Raw genomic sequence first — 23,313 nt, forward strand, 5'->3', positions numbered from 1 at the left:
GACTCCCAGGCACAAGATGCAGGTTTTTAGTTGATTGCCTTTTTAAAGCGCCTCTCACATTTCCTGAGATAGAGGAGAGAGAGAAAAGGAGGAAAGGAGAGAGGAGCAAACAGATAACAAGGGAAATAAAAGGAGCAGCTATCTTTAGGTCCTTGGTGTCGATCTGTGTCCTCCTTTCTCACCTTGTGCAATCAGCTGGGGCTTCCTTATATTTTCTCCCACTCAAAAATCTCTCTTTCTGATAAGTACTTTGCTAATTAAATGCAGTGAGGTGACTAGGAAAGGGGGCAGTGAGGCCAGTATCTAGGGGTTGTCACTCAGAGGTCCTTGGAGAGCTGCAATAGCAATAGGCATGACAGGTCTGCACTGGGGATAGATCTCCAGTCTTGACCATAAAATGTGTCGGTGTTGTATTTCAGTGGGACAGAGCAACTGTGGTTTTCCTTGTTCTATGTAACCCTGCTATGTGAAATGCTTGTTTTGTGTTAGATTAAGGGTCCAGAGAGTCAATACATCCATGCTGAAGTCTGGTGACTGCCACTAAATCAGAATTTAGCTATAGCACAGCCTGGCAGAACTGAGATGGGGATCTTGCAGTAGCAGATTACACTTCTGGGATAGACAGTATTCTTTGCATGGTGGTGGATATAGCTGGCAAAAGCTGACCTTTTAATAGATAAGAACTTACATTTAAGAATAACTTTGCTGTAGAAAGAAATTTGAAGGAAAACACCAGACATGCTTTAGAGTTTCAAAAGCATTCGGATATCCATTTGCGTATGCGGAATTGCAGTGTAAACCTTTACCTTTATGTTCGTTCATTGTAGATGTTCTCTCCAGTCTCTTTTCTTTTATTTCCAAATAATTTGTTTCTGTTTTTCTCTTTCCTTTTCTTGCCTCTGTGTAAAGGAGTCAATCACTGTCAACATAAAGTAAAGAAAGCTAGACGCTTTCTCCCTTTCGTCTTCTGTTCCCATGAGTCGCCGCCTAAGGGTACTGCACTGCTCTTTGTATAGGCTGCCTTATTAACCCAAAAGCTGAATATACTAACTCAGTTACTGTTTTTAAACTACTTTAGCCTCAGGTAAACAGAGTTCCAAGAATAATTTCATTACCTTTCTGTTCCCTTACCTCCTATTGAATTGGATTTTCATGCAGCGTGGCAAGTTTGCTGGTCCCCATTTCTATGGGGGGGCTTGTTTTTAAGCATCATATGCTACAACAACAAACATATCAATAATTTCACTTGTATAGCTATGCAGCACCATCTACCATGGATTTTCTGTTAATAGAATTTGACTTCATTCTTGGACCCCTGATACAGCATGCTTATGAATGAAATAGAATAGCAACAATAAGCATCAGCTGAGATCATTTTGAGTTAAATACTGAATATGGCTTTTGGCTGCATACTGGTTCACCACTTGCTCTGGACCAGTTTGGCTTTGTTAGGGGGAAGAAGAATTGGAGTAACAAGTGCATTACTTTTACAACATTAATGTGCATTTTCCTGTCATTTATAAGTAATGTCTGAAGTGCATCAGCTTGTGCTGTGGTGATTGATGGGCTGCTACAGTACATGCGGGATGCGGTGCTTGTTTGAACATCTTCCCAGTAGAGTTGCTCCATTTGCCACTGGTTTAAATTTCAGCTTTATATGATTGCAATATGCTCTGTATTATTAATACTTAGTTGGCTCAATTTCTTACTCACGTCTTCGTGATAGCACAGGAGTGCGTTTCCTTTGAAAGGGTCAACACCAACTCTTACTTGCGCAAAGCCATAAGTGTACATGCAAAGTCAAATTGATCTGACTCATCTGGCTGTAGATCTGTTTTGTAGTGAAGTATTGAATAAACCCAGAACTCGGTGTTTCTTAACAATGCTTTAAAATAACTAGTTCCACTCCTAAATTTGTGTGTAAATTTATGTTTGAAAGTCATTAACTCTGTTGCATCATACAAGCTTCTTAGAACGTATCTTTGTCCCTTGGGTTTTTAGGTGAGAAGTCTTAAATTCTGCTACTTTTCTGGTTTCTCTTGAGTCAGGTATATAAGATAACTACAGTCTGAATACTTTTGGATTACTCATGAATTTAATAGTATATTTTCCCCTCCCCCTTCTCTGTCCCCTCTCTCTCCCCCTCTGTTTTTCTCTCTCCTTGCATGCCACCTGGATCTGCAGATGAAATTAGTGGGGACGGTAATATGTTTTCTAGTCTGTGTGTTACTAACATGCAATATGCAACTCTTATATCCATAAACCACTTAATGCACATTTCAGTAATGACTTTTATACAGCTTTTCATATTAAAAAGCGGTCTGCTTTGGACATTAGCCAATAAATATTGTGCTGTACAGGCTGTGCAACTAACACTTGCTGCTCAACTGGAATGGGAAAAGGAAAAGCTTATTTCAGACACCCAAGGCTGGGGTATTGCATGGGTTTGCAGTGAGACTTCTGGCATGTTGCAGAGGAGGTTTAGAGGTTTGCAAGAGTGTCCATTCAGTTTGATTTCATCACAGATAGGTTTTGGTCAGTGGTTGAGATTAATGGGTGCAACACAAGAGAAATGAACCTACTAAGTGATACTTTAAAGACATGGCAGCATCCGAGTGCTGTGTACTCTGCTACTACTCCTTGCATACAAAGAAGATGTACAAGACAGATTAATGTAGATGGAATGCAGTTAATCAAGTTTCAGCTGCTCAAACTGCTAATTTTAAAGACATTTTAATGTTTTTCTTCAAAACTTTGAACATTATTACAAAAGATTTGACTTTTCCAGACTCTCTAAGTCTTTATTTCTAGAAAATACCCACTTGCTGTCCTCTGGGAACAAGCTGAGTTTTGTTTATGGGGGTTTTTAAGGAGATTTTTAGCTATTTTTCCCAAGGATTCCATCTGATGTTGGAAAAAAATCAAACTGCTAGTCCTGGTAGTGTACGTATCCTTAGTATTAGAAGTAGGAGGTACTAAAAGGTCATAAAAAGCAGTATGCAAAGAAAGGTGCTAAAAAAATAGAGATAACATCTTGTGGCCTTTCAGTAAAATGTAAAAGGGGTGTATAACTGTTCATCTCCTTTCCTTCATGTTTAAATCAAAGTTAATAGTACCCCAGTTTTCTTAAGCATTGAAACCTCAAAGGACATTTTTTCTGTCATAAATACAGAAATTGTATTGCAGATACTACCCCTACATAGCTTTTTATTGGTGCTTCTCTTCTATAAATTACAGGCTCTGATAAATTGGAATAATTCATGGAAAGGGAAATTCCAAGCAGGTGGTAAAGGTCATGGATTAGCTGTTACGGCTTTACTATCCAAGGATGGTTTTGTACTGTTTAATAAATACACTCAGATTTAGTAAAGCTCAAGTTGGCTCATTTACCTCTACCATCAACTCTGTCCAAAAGCCACCTATTTGGTTTTCCATCTGGAAGAATCTGGGCTTGACCAACAGGTGAAAAGGCTCAGTGCTGGTTGTACAATGTGCAAGAAAGCAGCATCTATGAGCTAGTTTTTCTAGACTGATTAAGGATCTTGAGGATAGGTTATCAAGTGAAATCACTGCTTCGTTGTGTTTAGCGCTTGAGACTACTTTAACACCTTCTTCTTGTTAAAGCAGCCTGGAGAGCTTTGCCTAGCTGAGTTTTGCTTTAGGCTTCACTTAGGTTCTGGAATATCTTAGCAGACTTGGTAATAGCCTCAGTAGTATATGACTAATAGTGGGGTGAAGTCCACAAGTGAAGGAGGTCAGTTATCTGTGGTGCAGAACACTTGGAGCACGTCACTGTTAATACCTTGATGAATTTTCCTCTAATTCCCAGAAACAATGCCAGGCATGTATAGGAATTATTTTCTGAATTCTTCCTATAGATTCCTCTCTTAAACACATAACAAGAAATATTTGTTTAGTGAATTACATACATTTAATTAAGGCTACTGAAGACCTTTTTAGTTTCAGGGTGGTTTGGGGCAGTGTATCAAAGCCGTGTGTGGTGTTCTGATAATGGATTTATTATGGCTCAATTAATTTAAGATAGAGAGGTGAGCAAACCAAGCCGTTTATCACGTTTTGTAAGCACTGGTCCATAACCTACAGTGACAAATGCTCTGGGTTTTTTAAAGACCAATGTGGCACCAGTTCTAGTTTCCAGACTTTAAATTCTTCTCAAATACGTTTCTGATATCATTCAGTCTAGTTTTTTTGCACAGATTAAGAACTTTCTGTAGCCTTAAATACCAGCTTGTAACAATCATTGAGATGTACCACACTTAGAAGTTAAAAGCATCTTACCATAATAGGCAAGGAAGCTGAGTGATTTATCCCCATCACGTTGGTGTCACACTGATGGTTTCTTTCAAGCAGATGCATGGGGTTTAGATCAAACTGGAGTTTGTTTTCTACAAAACCATCACTTTATAATGTAGGGAGGGAAAAACCAAGGAAGAGATTAGTGGAGTTTGCTGCCTGTTTAGAATTGTGCACTGTCTTCATACTTAATTGGGTTTTCCTTAGGTGACTGCTTTGCTGTGTCCTAAATAGAAATTTCCTATCAACAATTTAAATGGCATAGAGTTTCCATAGAATTTCCTGGTTCTGTTTGTACAAGACATGGTAAATTCCTGCAGGAGTCGGAAAGAAAAATAGCTTTCATTTCATTTTAGTAGTAAGAAGTAGGGGTCATAGAACTACGTTTACTGACTGAAGTGTTGAATGTCAGAGGTTAGAGGCAACCTGTAGTTTCCTAATAGTGAAATATTCAGTTTGTCAGGAAATGAAGCCTCTTCTTCATGTACGTGTGTAATATTGATGAGCCTTGCTCTGGTTTCAGAGCTGGCTTAAGTTGCTTGACCTGAGGGCTGCTGCAAAAGCGATCATCCCATCCTTCTTTCCACTCTCACTGTGGCTTCGTCCCATTCACCATTCGGAAGCCATACCTCTAGAAATGACACTAGGGAGAGGTAGGGATATACGTATGCTCCAGGGCAGATGGGGAAGAAAGGGGAGTAAATAATGTCTTTGAGAGGTGGCCCAGTATCTGATCACCTGAAACCAGGCACAGAAACCGCATGTTGGATTGGAAATAATCAGTTTGGAGAGCCTCTTTATGCGTTTGAAGTTTGTGAGTAGAATTTATCAGCCTTGACGTGAAAAATTATCTCACTTTTGCGGTTTTCTAACCTACAGAGGGATTTATCTGACCATTAGGAAACAACCTGTACACACTGCAGGTTCTTTAGAGCAGGAGAAAGACCTTCTGAAGTGACTTGACACCATTTGAAACCATTTTGAGACCAGGTTAAGTTTTAAACAGAAGAAGAAATAGACTCTTACTTTTCTGCCAGTTTTGGGGACTGGTTGTTTTCAGACAGCGTCCAGGAGATGTTGATTCTTGATGACAGAACCGGCGATGAATTTCCACTAAACAGCAACAATTGAGGCTAATGCAGGAGAAATGGGTGTAAGGCGAGAGTGTGATTTGAAAGATCTTTAGGTTCTAAAAGTCTCTGTGGAAAATAACTCACCTTGCCACACTGCCAGGAGGTAGATGCTGCCCTGGAACATCTTTAGTCTCTGTTCTGCCTGTTTGACATAATAATCCTAGCAAACTATGAGTCACACTTTACTGAACAAAGGTAAAGCAATTTAATCCATTAATAATGTTTTGTCCTTCCTGCAATGGAATTTGCTTTTATAAAGATTTGAAGTCAAAGTTTAGATGATTTTCAGTTGCAGACTTGAAGTTTTTTAAGTACAAATGCCTCTTCCTTTTATTCCTTGCTGAATGCATCTATGTGATGTTGTATAATTGGCACCAAGGTCATTATCATACCATAAATTATGCATGAGCCAGTTTTATTCATGCTATTGTAAATGCGTCCCAGCAATGTGTAATTGGGGGTTGTGACCTATTGATAAATGGGAAATATTGTTCTGGAGGTGTTTTCATCTGCTTTTCCCGAAACTCTTCCTCCCTTTACAGAGACAGATGACTATGCAGAGATTATAGATGAAGAAGATACTTATACAATGCCGTCAAGTAAGTATGGTGCTTCTCTTGGGAACTTCTCTATCCAAAAGCTTCTTTGCTTTAGCAGGGACTGAATCTTATATTTCAGCCTTAAGTAAATATGTGCGTAAAGAAAATATTGCTCATGGTGTTTTGTAAGCTCATAGATTTGGTGGTTTTCAAGTTCAGGTTTTGAAGCAAAGAAAACCAACTTCTGGTTTGCTGCTGTTGGTGACTTTTGTGTCTCAAAATGTAGATTTTATGATTGTGATGGCAAACAAAACACTTAAAAGAATGGATGAGGTTTCTGGGGTAAGAGCAAACGGTTTGGAGAGCTTCTGTGTGTTGCTGTCTAAGCATCTTTCACCCTTGCTCTGTGACAGACTTGCTGCTCCGTGGTAGAGGAAAGCCAACTGTACCACGTGTTAAAGATGAAAGACTTCAGGAAGAAAAATAACAATTCAAAGTTCTTCTGTCTTCATCTTTGAAGCCACAAAAATGAGGCTTTAGCTGCCACAAGGACTTTGTCTTGTGGCATATTTGAATTGTATCAACTCAAACTGTCACGGCTAACTCATTCAATGTAGTAGTCTGGTTTCAGAGTTGTATATGTGAAAATGCAGCTGCGTTTGGGCAGCCAAGGATTGCTCTAGGAGCAGACAATCCCTTGATACCCAGGCCCTCAGAAACGCTGGGTTTCCTTAGTTAAGAGGGAAGGATGGTGCTAAGCTGGTACCATGTTCAGCTGAAGAGCCATGGAGTTCACCATGTGGCAGGGATGTTTCATGATCACGTCAGTGTTTGCAGCATCATTTCCACTACTGTGGAAAATACTGGAAAAGCAAGGATATATGTTTTGAAAAACATATATATATATATTTGAACATAAAGATTTGAAAAGCAAGGATATATGTTTTCCAGAAGTAAGCAATGTATTTTGAATGTCTTGCAGTAAGTCACTACATGGTTCTACTAAAGTAGTTGCAAGATCAAAAAGTATTGTGTTAAATTATATCCTTTGGGTTTTGTTAACATTTTAACTCTGTGTGGGCTTGGGTGGGTTTTTCCTGCTCTTTTCATTTGAATCCTCATGGAAGTAATTACTTGTGGGCCCAGCCCTTGATGATGCTGAACACTTAAGTGTGCCTACAGTTCAAACCCCACGAGATGGGCTGTTGAAGTGAAATTCATTAAGTGCTTTGCTGGATTGAAGCGGACTCAAGTGTTCAGCTCTCAAAGGCCTGAGTCAGTGACGATCACAAGACCTGTGACTTCTGCTAATGTAAACTTAAAATTGCATCAGTATATTTCTTCATTTAAAACTAATAACTGTTAAAAAGTGTCTATCCTTGTCTTGATTGTAAGAAGCTATATTTAAGTAAGCGTTTGATTTTTCTCTTAATTGCACTGCAGAAAGCTATGGAATAGATGAAGGTAACAGGAGCCCCTTTACCATCCCTGTATGCTTGCAGTTTGGAATGATGTGGATTTTTAAGTTTACTCTTCACTTTCATTTAATAAACATGATCTGTAGTTAAACCAGTTAGCTTTGGGATTTTAAAGAGGAAAATGCAGTACTTAAAAAGAAGTGAAAAGGGCATTTATTTGTTATCCAGCTCTAGATGACGTTATTTCTTTGGTGTTAATGAAGCCAAATTAGCAGTCACAAAGTCCTAAGCTGGTTGGTTGTGGTTTTTGTCTCTGACTACTACACGGAGAGGTGAAAACATATCCTATATGTGCTTTTCTGCCAGTCCTGAACTAGTTTCCCATGTCTGCTAGAAATGAAATTGCAACTGAAGTAATTCAGTTGCAATTGATTCAGTGTTTTGCTGAAGCACTGAGCCATTTTTATCATTAATGTTCTCAGTCTGTTAAACCACAGTTAACAAAATTGCCTAAATCTGCCAAACGCATCAATTTTACTTCAGTTACACACTGCTAGCGGTGTCATGCGCTCAAAATTCTGCTCTTTCATTTGATCTTTATTTGCCACGCTCTTGTTTCTCTATTTCTTCTTGCAGTTACCTCTTTAAAAATTCTCTGGGCTCATTTGATGGTTCCAAGATCTAAAAATACCACATAGTGGAGTTCTCTTAAACATCTCAAGCCATGTGTGCTAAGGCCGTATTTAATATCATTGCTGTTGCCCTAGGCTGTCCTCTTTGTCTTTTACTGGCTATAATTAAGAAGGGTTCAGTTACCTCTATTGCATTGAAATAAATAATGCATAGTAGTTCATTTAGCAAATCAGATTTCACAATTCCTGCCTCATTACTTTGGTTCAAACGTTTGTTTAAGAGGTTTCCACTGTGTATACGGCATTTGTATAGGTTGGTGTGCAGCAGCTGTTAATCTTAGTAATTCTTATGTGAGACTTTGGAGTGCCTGAGTTTGAGTTTTGTGTCGTGTGGGTTATTTCTTTGCCCTTCCTCAGAAATTTAATATTTGAAGTGCATTATATTCTTATAGCCAGAGATTATGAAATTCAAAGGGAGAGAATTGAGCTGGGGCGCTGCATTGGCGAAGGACAGTTTGGAGATGTCCACCAAGGAGTTTACATGAGCCCGGTAAGCCTCCCTTCTGAAATAAAGAGAAACCTCTGTAAAACCTTTCTAGTTAAAAAATAGCATAAAAACTAAATGTCTTCCTCAGATGCCTCGGTCTGAGTTTTCCAGAACAAATAAAAACTGATTTTGTCATTTGTTTTTCAGAATAATCAGCATGTAGAGAGTATTTCCCATGCTTCAGATAAGTAGAAAACTAGCTCCAGAGTAGTTTCTCTATTCCTATATTCCCTTTTTTTGTAGATCGGGAAAGAAATCACAAGAGTCAAGTAAGTTATTCAGGACTTTAGTACTAAGTCACTGACTCAATCAGAATTGGAAGTCATTCATTTTAACCTTAAGCTTACACTCCCATCTTCATTTTGAGTGAGTCTAAGCATGTGTCCCTTTAGCCATAATCCCATATTGAACATTCAGTGCTGAGCCTGACCTGGGTTTAGCTTTGGCATTTGATGCCGAATCACAGAATCCCAGGTTGGAAGGGACATCGAGGATCATCTGGTCCAACCTCTCTATGCAAAGCATGACTTAGACACCTAAAGGATCTTTACAGAAGAAAACCTCTTGCAGCTTCTCTGGGCTGTGTGTAACTTACGGAAAAGGGTATCTACACACCAAAGCAAGAGAAGATGAAAGATGCTGCCTGAGCTCTGAGAGTCCTCCTTTGGGCTGCCTTAGTGCATTCATTTTTCAGTGTTCAGAGGGTAAACAGTCAGATGGCAAAATCTGTTCCTGATTGTGAATACGTGTGCTCTGATTAACTTTATTTAAGCCTTTGATGTGACTGATTTCGAAGCTAATATGTAAGATCTTTGGTTTACTTTCCTTTGTAGTTTGACTTCAAAATTAGAGCCACTCTTTGCTCTGCAAGAGCCACTAAAAGTCCTTTATTTAGCTTTTCAGGTTGCTTGATGGCATAAGCAAAGTGTGGGGTTTAGGCATATATCTATTTCTGTCTCCGCTTTTGCTAAATATCATCAAGAGTTTACCATCCTCAGTAATACTATTCAGCTAAATTCCCTTCTTTTGTCATAAGTTTTGGATGATTTAACATAGTTTAAAACTGATTAAAAGAAGAAAGCCTTTACTAAGGAAGTTCTTTATTAAGGCAGAAGATCTTCCCTGTGAGTGTGCTGAGGCCGTGGCACAGGGTGCCCAGAGAAGCTGTGGCTGCCCCATCCCTGGCAGTGTTCAAGGCCAGGTTGGACAAAGGGGCTTGGAGCAAGCTGCTCTAGTGAAAGGTGTCCCTGCCCGTGGCAGGGGTTGGGACTGGATGAGCTTTAAGGTCCCTTCCAACCCAAACCATTCATTGATTCTAGGCACATTAGATTTAAATGTTACGCAGTGGGTGTCTAGTTTATAATAACAGTTTAACATTGAAGCCTTGAAAGTGTAATTTCTTAACTAAAGATGTTCTCATTAATAGTACCTTTCTCTAAACAGTTTAGGATTTTAAAGGGCTTGGCTTTTGGAGGGCTGTATGTTCTGGGTTCTATTTCACATGTTTCTCAATCATGTCTTTCAGGAGAATCCAGCCATGGCCGTTGCAATCAAAACATGTAAAAACTGCACCTCAGACAGCGTTAGAGAAAAGTTCTTACAAGAAGCCTGTGAGTATTAAAATACTGCTGCTGGGGTAGCTTCTGGAACTGGCCATTGCAAAGACCACAGTATCTCTGCCAGACACTTCTGATTCTGACATAAGTCTTTCATTACTACATAGCATGACCTTTTCCTCTCCTGCAGTATGTGCAGTACAGCCTTGCTTTGCCCATGTATACAGTTAATACGGGCTTCTTTGATTTTCTGACTTGAACAGTGATGTCTGACTCCTGTAAGGCTTTAGAACCAGTTTGAGACTATTAGAGCTCTGATCTTCCATTTTCTTCTTTCACCTTAATGAATTCACATAGCACCTTTTCCAGTGTATGACTTCCGCAGGTCAGGTGGTTGTCTTCACTAACAAAGTTGCTAAAATTGTTATGAGTTTGAAAGAGTTGTGAAAATTGAGAATTAAAAATTATGATTGAATAAACCCATTTTCCAAATCATTGCCAACAAATACTGCATTCCCCCAGTGATACTTGTCATACATGGAGGGAGGCTTTTTGTGGCGATGAGTACTAACAGAAAACTTCTCCAAGTGCTGTAGTTACTGCTTTCTCTACTGTTTGGTCTTGTAAGCAAATTGAGGTATGAATACAGATCTTAATTCTTCCCTATTATCCTCTGCTGTTGTGTTTCTATAAATGTAATAAAACTATTTTAGATTGGATATAAGGAAGAAGTTCTTTACTGTAAGGGTGGGGAGGAACTGGAATGGGTTGCCCAGGGAGGTTGTGAATGCTCCATCCCTGGCAGTGTTCAAGGCCAGGCTGGACAGAGCCTTGGGTGACATGGTTTAGTGTGAGGTGTCCCTGCCCATGGCAGGGGATTGGAACTGGATGATCTTAAGGTCCTTTCCAACCCTAACTATTCTATGATTGTATTATACCCATAAATTATTTCATTAAGGCCAGATATTACAATATACTTCTATTCGCTGTTCTTTGTTCCAGGATGTTTTCCTAATTGTTCAGAAAATCTGTGTTCCTGCCTAACGGCTTCTTATTTTTGGATGTCAGACTTCTCTTTAAATTACTATAATTTTTCCCATTATGTTTCTAGCTGTTGGAAAAGTAAATACCATTGCTTGTAGTAATAACTCAGCAGCCGAAGGTAGGCTGCTGTCTCTTCACAATGTAGAAAATAATTGCTCATTGAACGCTCCTTATTATGCTTTGAGCTTGACAGATTAGGAAATGGCAACGTAGTAGACAGATAAATGGGGCTTTTCAGTTCTGATTAAATAGTTTTGCCACTTCTTCTTTCCTGTTTTTAATTCTAATTCCCCTCTGTTACCTTCCTTTTGTTTGTGTTCATACCGCAGCCTCTCAAAAGAATGCTGCCTCCTCGTTCTTAAGAGTACGCCTCAAAACGCCCAAATCCCATTATCTGGAGAGGCAGATTTTGTTATTTCACTGAATTAAGAAATTTATTTCCTAATATTTTAATTTTAAAATATTTGGGGGTTTTCATTGTTTGCCTGTGGTGAAGTTTGCAATGCTGAAAAGATGTAGTATTGATTCTTGCAAGGAGGAATACCTCAGAGTGAACAGTAGATGAAAGATGTTTTTACATGCATTACCTGTCTTTTCATTCCTCTCTGCTTTTGTGTAGCAGTGTGTGACTATTAATGCATTTGTACATGCTAAAATACAATCCACCTAGTTTGGGGACATCTTCATTGATCTTCCACTGGCTTTTTGGTAAACTGCTCCTTTCTACAAGTAGCTCATTCTTCTTTCCTCTAGAAGCTAGGTGGCACAATGATAGAATGACTGCCTTTCTGAATGTGTGAGCTTGTTAGCTGACATTGATTGAACTCGTTTCTAGGAAGTACTTTGCAACAATGGAGTATTTCATGTTTAGAACTTGCAAAACAACATGATATAAAACTATTTGTGTTTTTTGCCTTTCCATTGCTTTGATAGTTAAAACTCTGTGCTTCATTTTTACATCAATAAAGCAACACTTCCATGTTATATAGCATTATAAAGCAGATTGAATTTAGCACAAGAGAGTCCTAAATAATTAGAATGTTTGGAATATATACTTTATTTACTGAGATTTTAAACTAACATTTGGTTCGTATGAACTAGTTTAGCAATGCGTACTTTGTGAGGTGTCAGAAATAGCGTCCTTCCCTCAAAATCCATTTACTTCCAAGGGGAGGAGGGGAATTGAACGATTTAGGAATCTAGCTTCCTTTCTGTGTAGTATTTTCAGCAGTTGTGTCGTGGTTTAAACCCAGTCAGGCAACTTGTTAGTCAGGCAACTTGTTCACTCAGTCCCCCCTTTCTTTCCCTCCCCCTACTCCTGGAGGGATGGAGAGGAGAATCAAAAAGAATGCAACTCCCACGGGTTGAGATCAGAACAGTTTAGTAACTAAGGTATAACACAAATCACTACTGCCACCACCAGTGGTAACAATGATAAAGGAAATAACAAGGGAAGAGAATACAACACCTCAGCACCAGCCGACCGATAACTCGCCCGACCAAGCTCAGACCGATACCTCCTCCAACCCTGCAGTCCCAGCCCTTCTAAGTAACTCCCAGTTACGTCCTGGGCATGACGTGCTGTGGTATGGAATACCTCTTTGGTCAGTTTGGGTCAGGTGTCCTGTCTCTGCTTCCTCCTGGCTTTCCCTCCTCCCTGGCAGAGCATGAGGCTCACAAAGTCCTTGGCCAAACCAAAACATCGTTGTTATCAGCTCTGTTCCCGAGCCGAAAGTCAAAACACAGCACTGCACCAGCTACCAAGAAGGAGAAAAATGACTGCTACTGCTGAACCCAGGACAAGTTGTTACTGCCTGTTTGACGTTGCACATCATTTATTCCTTTTTATTAATGCATGAAGCTATGCCATTGATAGGGATGTTTGTTTTACTGTGTTTTTTTCTGCATTATTCATAAGCCATTAATATTTTAAAGAATATGTCAAGTTTATCCATGTAAGTTTCTTTGCAGGAAAATGTTATAAATTTTTACAGCATTAGGTCTTACAAACAGCATTGTCAAAGGATTTTTCTTGGGATTTGTGGTGTCACAAGGTGTGTTGGTTATGCAGCTGCTGTGTACCAGTGTACAGAAGTAGAATTCAGAGCTCATTGAATAAGAATCCAGAAGCATCTGCTGGTTTTAGCTTGTGGTTAATTGAAAGCCAAAAGATTTTCTATTCTTGCCTGATTTTAGGTGAACTGAAGCAGACTTTCCAGTTATGTATTTCTGTTGATACTACGAGCTGTAAATGTAACAGAGCTCCTAATTCAAGGTTAAATTAATAATAAACATATTATCAACATTATAAACATCAAGGGCACGAGGAAAAATTCTTTACAATGAGGGTGGTAAAATACTGGCACGGGTTTCTCAGACATGTGGTGGATGCACCATCCCTGGAGACATTCAGGGCCAGGCTGGATGTGGATCTGGGCCACCTGATCTAGCTGATGATATCCCTGCTCATGGTAGTGGGTTGGACTAGATGAGCTTTGAAGGACCTTTAAGGATGCTGGGGAGGGACTCTTCTTTAGGGGCTGTAGTGATAGGACAAGGGGTAATGGGTTCAGACTTAAATAGGGGAAGTTTAGATTGGACATAAGGAAGAAGTTTTTTACTGTGAGGGTGGTGAGGCACTGGAATGGGCTGCCCAAGGAAGTTGTGAACGCTCCATCCCTGTCAGTGTTGAAGGCCAGGTTGGACAGAGCCTTGGGTGACATGGTTTAGTGTGAGGTGTCCCTGCCCATGGCAGGGGGGTTGGAACTGGATGATTTTAAGTTCCTTTCCAACCCCAACTGTTCTATGGTTCTGTGACCCTTCCAACCCAAACTATTCTACATTCTGTTGTATGATTCAGTAGAAAGGCACAGGTTAATTGATTGTACACTGGATTAATAGCAGGGCAAGAGAACTAGAGCCTAACTTGACTTGCACCTTCCACAGCAGGAGAACAGTACTGCTAAAGCAGTGTTTCCTACTGCCCACAGACCAGATATTATCCCTTGCAGCAGTTTTGTAGAACTGTGGTTGTATTTTCTGGTGATAGACTAAATGCTTCTTAACTGATTATTTAAGGGAAAAAAAAAGGTTTTCTGTAACACACCAACTTATTTCTTTTCCCTTTAGTAACAATGCGTCAGTTTGATCATCCTCACATTGTGAAGCTCATTGGAGTTATTACAGAAAACCCAGTGTGGATAATCATGGAGCTCTGTACACTTGGAGAGGTATGAAAAGTCCTCGTGCAACTTTAGTCTTCTTTTAGCTCACAGATACTTTTACCAAAGACTGAGAGGAACACTTCACGGCACTAACACAAAGGCACTCTCCTCAAACATGATATTGTACTTGTTGGTAGAGTTACAGACTCAGAAACAGGAGTGGCAGCATTTGACCCAACTCCTCCACTGAGGGAACTGCATCAGCTCATACCGAAGTCTTGTAGTCATGCTTTTCAGAGAATTCAGTTACTGTTCCAGAGTGAGAGCATGACCTGTGTCGAGATGATGATAATGCAGTATCGTTTAAACAGCATTTTCAAACATACCGTCTAGAAGTGCAATTATGCTACATCCTTTATTCTTCCTGAGTAACACTGTTTTTTTTCCCTTGGAACACTGAATTTCTTGCTGTTTTTTTTCTGTACAATTTCTGCAGCAGAGGCCTGAGACAAGATAGTGATAGGACAAGGGGCAATGGGTTTAAACTGAAACAGGGGAAGTTCAGGTTAAATCTAAGGAGGAAGTTTTTTACTGTGAGGGTGGTGAGGCATTGGAATGGGCTGCCCACAGAAGTGGTGAATGCTCCATCCCTGGCAGTGTTCAAGGCCAGGTTGGACAGAGCCTTGGGTGACATGGTTTAGTGTGAGGTGTCTCTGCCCATGGCAGGGGATTGAAACTGGATGATTTCAAGGTCCTTTCCAACCCAAACCATTCTATGATTCTATAATTATTATGTCTTTTGGATGAATGGCTTAAACAAAGCTGGATCTCAGTTTTGATACCTGTTTTGTTTTCTTTGAGCCACGTGTTTCTGTAAACATGAGCTGAAGTGACATTTCTTACTGCATTGTACATTGGTCACTGCAGTTACCAAACTGCAGCGCATTGTCCAAAAAAAACCCAACCTGGGCAGAAAAACCTGTTGTGAAGTCATTTCCTTTCAAGAAATCACTGATTTCCTTTCCAGTGCCCCAATCACTTTTCAAAGCCTTGTTTTAGTTTATAGACTCTAATGCCACCTTCTGTTAGGTCCTAACTGCTTTATACTGGGAACACAGCTTATAAGTATTCTTCATTGACATTGGCTATCTCTGAGCTAAATACAGATGTTTTAGCAAATGTACATTAAAATTAATGCTTCCAAAAGAATATTGATCTAATCACTGGGTTGCCCAAGGAAGCTGTGAATGCTCCATCCCTGGCAGTGTTCAAGGCCAGGTTGGACAGCCCTGGGTGACATGGTTTAGTGTGAGATGTCCCTGTCCATGGCAGGGGGGGTTGGAACTGGATGATCTTAAGGTCCTTTCCAACCCTAACTATTCTATGGTTCTATGAATCAGTGCTCAGATTCGCCATGTACTGGTCTGGTCTGAAATCAGTTCAGCCAGAAACATGCACAGTTCCCAAGGAAAGAGTGCATAAAAGGTCCAGCAGTGCTTTACTCTCTGGAAAAGCAGCATCAGCATTTTGCTCTTCAAAAGGAGCCTGAAAGCAGTGCCCGATGATGTTCTTGTTTGGTTTGGCTAACAGTTTTCATGTAGAAGAATCTGCTTGAGTTTCACCCAGAGTCAAATTCCTTCATGCCAAGGGATTTTGTTTTCTCATCCCGTTTTAAGGGAAGGCATTGCCACTGATGCTCGTGGAAACGTTACAGTTTGAGATATGCCTTGTTCAAATTTGTGGGGTTTTTTGTCCTAACTTCTTTCTGTTTCTTCCTTCTTTATGCAAAAAGTTGAGATCGTTTTTGCAAGTAAGAAAATACAGCTTGGATCTGGCCTCACTGATACTCTACGCTTACCAGCTTAGCACAGCACTTGCCTACTTAGAGAGCAAAAGATTTGTACATAGGTAAGATTTCATACATATATATATATATATATATGGGTATGTGTGTATTTTTGTATGGAACTGATCAGGATTTTAGGGAATACAGCTGGGGCTGTTCAGCCTGAAGAAGAGAAGGTTGCATGGAGACCTCAGTGCAGCCTTCCAGTATCTGAAGGGGATTTACAAGGATTCTGGGGAGGGACTCTTCATTAGGAACTGTAGTGACAAGACAAGGGATAACGGGTTAAAACTGAAACAGGGGAAGCTCAGGTTAGATATAAGGAAGAATTTTTTTACTTTGAGGGTGGTGAGGCACTGGAATGGGTTGCCCAGGGAGGTTGTGAATGCTTCATCCCTGGCAGTGTTCAAGGCCAGGTTGGACAGAGCCTTGGGTGACATGGTTTAGTGTGAGGTGTCCCTGCCCATGGCAGGGGGTTGGAACTGGATGATCTCAAGGTCCTTTCCCTAACTATTCTGTGACTCTATGTTTCTATGAATACATGGTGTCCAAGATACTGGATTTTGGCTGGCATCATTCTGGCTATCAGATACACTTGTCCAAGTGAAGACAAACACAACACATAGTTAAGATTCTTTGAAGCCTTCCTTTTATGTTTCTTTTCCTTGACATCTGATGAATGTGCAACAGCATTACTTGGAAACTCCTAAAATCCATTGAAGCTGGTTTATGGCAGTCTCCGTGTTAGAATGCCGTTCTTTCGGATGCTGCCACCAAAATCACACTCTTTTCAAGAGTGACACCTGCTGGCCCACTCCTGGAGTGACTTGGAGATGAGGTTGGGTATTAGAACAGATTTGAGCTGCCTTGTTGCTTTGTGAGTCAGCTGTAACCTTCCCAATATAGCAAAGCAAAAAAGGGGCATCTGGTTCCCTGAGTAAAGGACAGGGAAAACAAAACACTTGTTAAATACAAGAACTCGCTTAACTAAAAATTGAACCTCAATTTCCTTCTAGGAATTTTATTCCCTTGAATTTGAGCGTGAGCTTTCTAGGGAGAAGAGGCTGGCTTTAGCCTCTTGCTGTGTGCAATTGAAAGTTCGCAGGCGTCCAGTTATCATGAACTGTTTAATTTTGAACTTAAGTGTTTGCTTTGTGTTTAAATACTTACATTCAAAGTCTGTAGATGTGTTGTATGTATTGTACATACAAACACATATGTATTAGGTATGTATATATAGGTAGATATATATATTAAAACACTGCAAATAACAGACCCTTAGGTTGTTATTGATATTTGGGTTTCAGCTGGCTGCTCATGGGTATACCCTTCTCTGGGTAAAAAACTGGCTGAATGGTTGAGCCCAAAAAGTGGTGGTGAATGGAGTTTTAAATCCAGTTGGTGGCCAGTCCCAAGTGGTGTTCCCCAGGGCTCAGAATCGGGGCCAGTTCTGTTTAATGTCATTATGAGTGATATGGATGAGGGGAACGAGTGCACCCTCAGTCAGTTTGCAGATGCACCAAGTTGGGCAGGGGTGTTGGAACAGGCTGACTAGGGCAGTGGTGAAGACATCCTCCCTGGAGGTATTAGAAGGACCTGTGGATGTGGTGCTTAGGGACATGGTTTCATGGTGGACCTGGCAGTGCTGGGTTAATGGTAGGACTCGATGCTCTTAAAGATCTTTTCCAACCTAAGCTGTTTATTTTAATTCCAGCAATAAATTTCCAAAATGCAACTTGTTCATAGCACACTGAAATGGAAGTTCCACTGCTCAGCTGGCTGTACTGCCTTCACTGCTCACAGCAAAGGCTGTCAAGATTTAGTCAAGCCTGCTGAAATCCAGGCTCAACAGACACATGCAAGGCAGGTTGTCTCACCTGGGAATGTGCCTGTCTTCATAATCCCTGTGGCATCACTAAAAACTGAGCCTCATATTAGAAAGCCTCTTGAGATCTTAAACTTTGCAGGGTCAGGAGGCAAATTTTGTGCTGTCCATCAGTTCTAATTGTCAACAGTTGTTCTCTTTTGGTATTTAAATAGATGACTAACACTTCTTCTGACATTGACACTGATGGTTACAGTTACTGCTTATATGGATCAAACATACTGCAGCATTCTGCAGTCTTCTCAAGTCTTCTCAGGATCAGTAGGCAAGGATGTCTTAGTCTTTTCCTTTAGATATGTACCCAAACCACAAATAGAAAAATCATAAGCTCCTCTCAAAGGAGTTTGATGCTTCTGGGTTTTAGTATTTGAAATGATATTTCACCCCTTTGTGTTTTTAAATTACTAGAAATAATGTCTCCTCTGTTTGGCAGGGATATTGCTGCTAGAAATGTGCTGGTATCTGCCACTGACTGTGTGAAATTAGGTGACTTTGGCTTATCCAGATACATGGAAGATAGTACTTACTATAAAGGTAAGTTGATGCTCTGGACCCTTCTATTCCAGGCAGTTGGAACACAATTGTTTCTCACAATACCGAGGCTGTTGTCAAAAGGAATTAACTAGATTTTCTTGGTGTAGCTGCTGTATTTGTATAGAAAGGGAAGCTAGTTAACAGTTTACTAGATGAGGGTAAAGTCCTGAATACGTGCTTAAAAAGAAGAATCGCAAGGTCTGATTAAGTTGCAAAAGTAGGAAATTCATATGTAGGTAAGAGTCTGCTTTCAAGGTTAAGCTTTCAGTGCTTTCTTCATGAGTTTTAGAAGATTATCCTCATCTGAAGCCTGTTTGAGATGTATATATGGTATATATTATGAAACCATGCATTCATAAATCTAATCTTGAATTCATTTCTAATTTCGGTCATAAAATATCCTGTGTCTGTCCTCTTACAGTTCCATGCATTTCATTTCTCTTGTATCACTGTGAGCTCTGTATTGGTTTAATTGCTAAGAGGGGGGAATGCTTTTGACATGATCATTACTTGCTGTGCTTTTGCGGTTTATTGTTGGGGGCTTCACTGGGAGGTTTGGGGGGTATTTTAGGTTTTGTTGCTTCTTCATCATTTGATGTAGGCCAAACAACCTGCCCTTTATGAGTCATTTTAAAACACCTGTTCCCTCAAGGAGATATTGTGATGGCCTCAGATTTGGTGCCAGCACCTTCTTAATTGCAGTAGCTACATGTGGAAATAAGAATTAAGTTAAAACTTGAAGGAACTCAGTCTGAATATTTAGGCTGCTCTTCTCTCTAGACCAAGGACTACCAGCGGGTCAGAGAGTGCAGAAATCTCTTGTCCAAAATTTGGTAGCTGAGGTGCTTCACTGGAGATGGGGTTTGCCTGTGAATTATTGCACTGAGAACAAAATCTGCTAGGAATAACAGCCTGCCTTGTCTTGCCTTCCCTGCAGCTTCCAAAGGAAAATTACCTATCAAATGGATGGCTCCAGAGTCAATCAACTTCCGACGGTTTACCTCAGCTAGCGATGTGTGGATGTTTGGTAAGTGAACGCCAGTGGGGCTTCCTAAGGGTCCTGTTGAAGTTTGGTGTTTCATTTTAACTGCTGTAAATGAATCATTTCCAGATACTTGGCACTGCTTTTACCATGTGTTCCGAAAATCCAGTTTCTTCCAGCACATTTTCCAGCTCTTCTGTGGTTTTCTTTCCTTTTTCTACTCAGTAAGCGTAAAGTTTCATGTGCCTTTTTGCCTCTTGTAAGAAGCTGACAGAGATGAAGGTACAAGGAAATTAGATCATAGTCATAATGGACATGAGTGTTTCACTGTTGTTTTTCCCTCTGATTTCTTTCTGTTACCCCATTGTTCTGCGCTGTTTCTATTTTATATTTTCACTTCCATGGTGATTATCCCTTCTTCCTTGCTTAAAGCATAGATCAGCCTGCCTGTTCCCAGATCTTTAATGCTAGATTCCTACTTAATAGCTCCTATTAGCTTACAAAGTAGGACCAGAAGCTGAGTAAAAATCAGGGTAAATGGGAATATCCTGAAGCTTTGATCTTTTTTCCTAACTGTGCAAGTTTTTTAATGGATCTGATCACCTGTGCTCAAACCGGTTGAGACTGATGTTTCTGGGCAGACAGAACAGGGATAGGCTATGTAAAGGGACAGAGATGAGGAGGCTTGAATTAAGAGCAGGGCAGTCAAGTAAGAGTTCACCCTCTTACAAAGTGAAATTTTAACTCAGTAAATGAACTTTTCAGGTTTATTTTAGTTTGAAGAAAACTCTCGTACAGTCACAGCTGGAAGAATGAAGCCTGTGGAACGTTCTGGCCAGTCCTGAGCTGGCAGACCGTTTTTCCCTTTGTGCTTTTAGCATAGTTTCAGCAGAAACTGCTTTATTACATAGTTTCAGTACAAAAAAAAAAATGGGATCAGTGCCAGTGTTAAAACACCCTCAAAGGGAAAATAGGCTCTACGTGTCGAAACAAGCCGGTTGGAACTAGTCAAAGGGAAAAGCAAACACAGCTCCTACTGCCTCATAAAAAAAGTAGATTTGAATATGAGCAACCCTTCTGATTTACTCTAGGCAGAAGGTAGTTAAATGTGAAGCCAGGCTGCTGTGAGCCAGCTGTGGGTCATGCTTCCTCATAAATAGTTGAGGTTGATGCTGCGGGTGTAATCTCACTGCACATTGCTCCTCTCTGCTGCCAACTGGTAAGTCAAAATTGATTGCCCAGTTAGGTGTTTCAGTAGCAACCCCACTGTCAGGCTGTACAAAAGTGGGGTTTGTGTCTTTGTAACAGGTTTTGTTGTTTGCTCACAGTGGGGAAAATGTTTTTTGTTGTGTTTCTCAGGTGTGTGTATGTGGGAGATCCTAATGCATGGGGTAAAGCCCTTCCAGGGAGTGAAGAACAATGATGTGATTGGGCGAATTGAGAACGGTGAGCGGCTCCCAATGCCTCCAAACTGCCCTCCTACCCTCTACAGCCTTATGACCAAGTGCTGGGCATACGACCCTAGTAGACGACCCAGGTTTACTGAACTTAAAGCACAACTCAGGTAGGGTTATACTTCGGAAAGGTCGTTTCCTTGTTCAGAAATATTTCTTTTCTATCTTCTGTTACTTTCTTCCTGTGGAAAATGCAAGGCATAATACACTGAGTTTTCTCTTCAGAAGGCCAGGTTGTTGCTACTCTCTTGGAAATCTAGACCTTATCTGTTGGAGATTATGTTAGGCAATAAATTCAGATAACTGGAAATAGGAATCACCTTTCTATCCCAAGAAGAACTCCAGATTCTGCTAGCAGTTATAAGGTTAGCTACATGTGCTGCAGTCCTTGGGGAAGGGGATAGAAAGGATTCAGAGGCATTCCCTACCTTGTCAAACATGCAGTGGACAATTTTGGGATAGAAACATTGTTTCTTAACTAAATGAACCATTAAGTGAGTGCTGTTGAAAGTTACTTTAATCACATATGTAGCACGCTGGTTGCCCTGTGGCAACTGTTTCTGCCTAATTGTGGAGCCTGCAATAAAGGCAGCATCATTAACTAGGAATTCTTTTGTCCTTAGTAAACCAGGATATAGCCTATCTTATGTTTATCTTGGAATAACTGTGAGCACACATATTGAGGCCAGTCTAAATTCACACCCTACTTTATTCTGCAATGATTTATTCCAGTCTCCATATCTGTACTTCACCAGCCACAGAATGGGAGTGATATTTGAACTTTGAAACATGACTGAGATATTGTGCAGACACATTTGATATTTGTAACCATTTTGGGTATCTTATGAGTGCTCAGTATCTATTTTGCCTAAGTCAATATAAGCTTCAAACAATATGCAGGTGTTGTAAACTGTAAATCCTTGGATTTGCTGCAATTCATTGCTGAATTCTTCGGGCCTGTCTTACATCTTGTTTCAAAGTTGTGCTTTGTGGCATTGTTGTAGTGTCATTTTGTGCTGTCACTGGATGTTCATGGTACAAGATGATCCATAAGTGGTTAAAATAAGGGACAGTTGTAATATAATTGTGATGCTGTTTCAGAGTTGCTGGATGGATACCTTGGCTACCTTTCGTTTTGTTCCTCTTTCTTAAAGTTTCATATGGTTCCACCATCTGTTCCTATGATAGCTCCTGTGTAGACTAATAAATTACATAGCTGGAGGAGGACTTAGCTCTTCTCGTAAATAACATATCATCCTGTTGACTGTGTGGAGCTAACCACAAAGGAAGGAATGGTAGGGCTGGGTAGGAGTGCAAGGAAAAGGTATGACACAGTTGTGTGATTTGGGTCATAGGTGGAAATTGGCAATTCATTTGGGGTTTTCTTTGGCTCTGGAAGAATAAGAGTCTTTATTTGCAGTTGGATTGTACCTGATAATTTACAGCTGGATGGCATGGAGAAGAATGAAGCCCTAAAAGTGTGATTAGGAAGATGCTGTGTAAACTTATCCAGGGAGAGCATCTCACCAGCAAGGGAAGGCGATGAGTGAATCCAGAGTAAAAGTAGCTGTGTTTGGGGGGTGAAATAAATGTAGGCTGTACTTAGAGCAAAGGCAGCAACACTTGGAGAGGGAAGGAAAGAAAAAGGTGAATTATGTTGGAAAGGTGTCTCCAGATAAACTGATCACTGATCAGTGATAAACTGATGCAGATCAGTGCCCAAGAGCGTGCCTCTCCTCAGAATGCACAGCCCAGGGGCGAGAACCAACACTCAAGACATGGAGCAAGGCAGACTGTCACTGGTTACAAACCCAAACGTTTCCCAGTGTGTGGATAAGCCCTGATACAGGTTGCCCAGAAAGACTGGAATTTCCATGCTAGCAGGCTTTCCAGTCTTCAGTGGAAAACACTCTGAGCAACCGGACCAGGAGATTGGAGACTGGAGACCTCCAGGAATCCCTTCCAACCTAAACTATGCTCTGGTTCCAGATGAAAAAAGGACCACGGCGATGGGGATTTTGCCCTTCTAGTCATAGGAGATTTGAAGCATTATTTGGAGGAGAGCCTCTCTCCTGGGGCCACAGCAACCCTAAAATCCAGGTTTTGCTCTCTTCTCACCAGAATAGCAGAGCATTTTGTGCCACTTCAAGCTGGTGACATTTCTATCCTGGAAGCTAGGCAGCAGGCTTGTCCTTAGGGCTTCTTTGCTCTGCTCACAGACAGCCAGGCTCTGCTTGGAAAGGTTGCCAATTCCCTTATGATGAG

General features: G+C 40.5%; 1 protein-coding gene across 27 annotated transcripts in view; it reads left to right on the forward strand.

The window, feature by feature from the left end:
- The window catches only part of PTK2 (protein tyrosine kinase 2), a 201,516-nt gene that overhangs the window by 149,763 nt on the left and 28,440 nt on the right, over nucleotides 1-23,313 (forward strand). For 9 of the 27 annotated variants that reach the window (XM_057429733.1, XM_057429734.1, XM_057429741.1 and 6 more), the window contains 11 exons: nucleotides 910-993; nucleotides 2,185-2,202; nucleotides 5,990-6,046; nucleotides 7,430-7,450; nucleotides 8,489-8,586; nucleotides 10,109-10,193; nucleotides 14,313-14,413; nucleotides 16,140-16,255; nucleotides 18,512-18,612; nucleotides 19,550-19,639; nucleotides 20,954-21,158. In XM_057429733.1, coding sequence (XP_057285716.1) covers nucleotides 910-993; nucleotides 2,185-2,202; nucleotides 5,990-6,046; nucleotides 7,430-7,450; nucleotides 8,489-8,586; nucleotides 10,109-10,193; nucleotides 14,313-14,413; nucleotides 16,140-16,255; nucleotides 18,512-18,612; nucleotides 19,550-19,639; nucleotides 20,954-21,158 — 976 coding nt within the window. Of the gene's footprint in view, nucleotides 1-909; nucleotides 994-2,184; nucleotides 2,203-5,989; nucleotides 6,047-7,429; nucleotides 7,451-8,488; nucleotides 8,587-10,108; nucleotides 10,194-14,312; nucleotides 14,414-16,139; nucleotides 16,256-18,511; nucleotides 18,613-19,549; nucleotides 19,640-20,952; nucleotides 21,159-23,313 lie in introns of those variants that run through there. The other 18 variants (XM_057429739.1, XM_057429730.1, XM_057429740.1 and 15 more) reach the window with 6 other exon arrangements.

The sequence above is a fragment of the Pezoporus wallicus genome, unplaced genomic scaffold (genome assembly GCF_028554395.1).
Source record: "Pezoporus wallicus isolate ANWC-B61680 ecotype Strahan unplaced genomic scaffold, APGP_CSIRO_Pwel_v1 contig_7545, whole genome shotgun sequence".
Taxonomy (NCBI): domain Eukaryota; kingdom Metazoa; phylum Chordata; class Aves; order Psittaciformes; family Psittacidae; genus Pezoporus; species Pezoporus wallicus.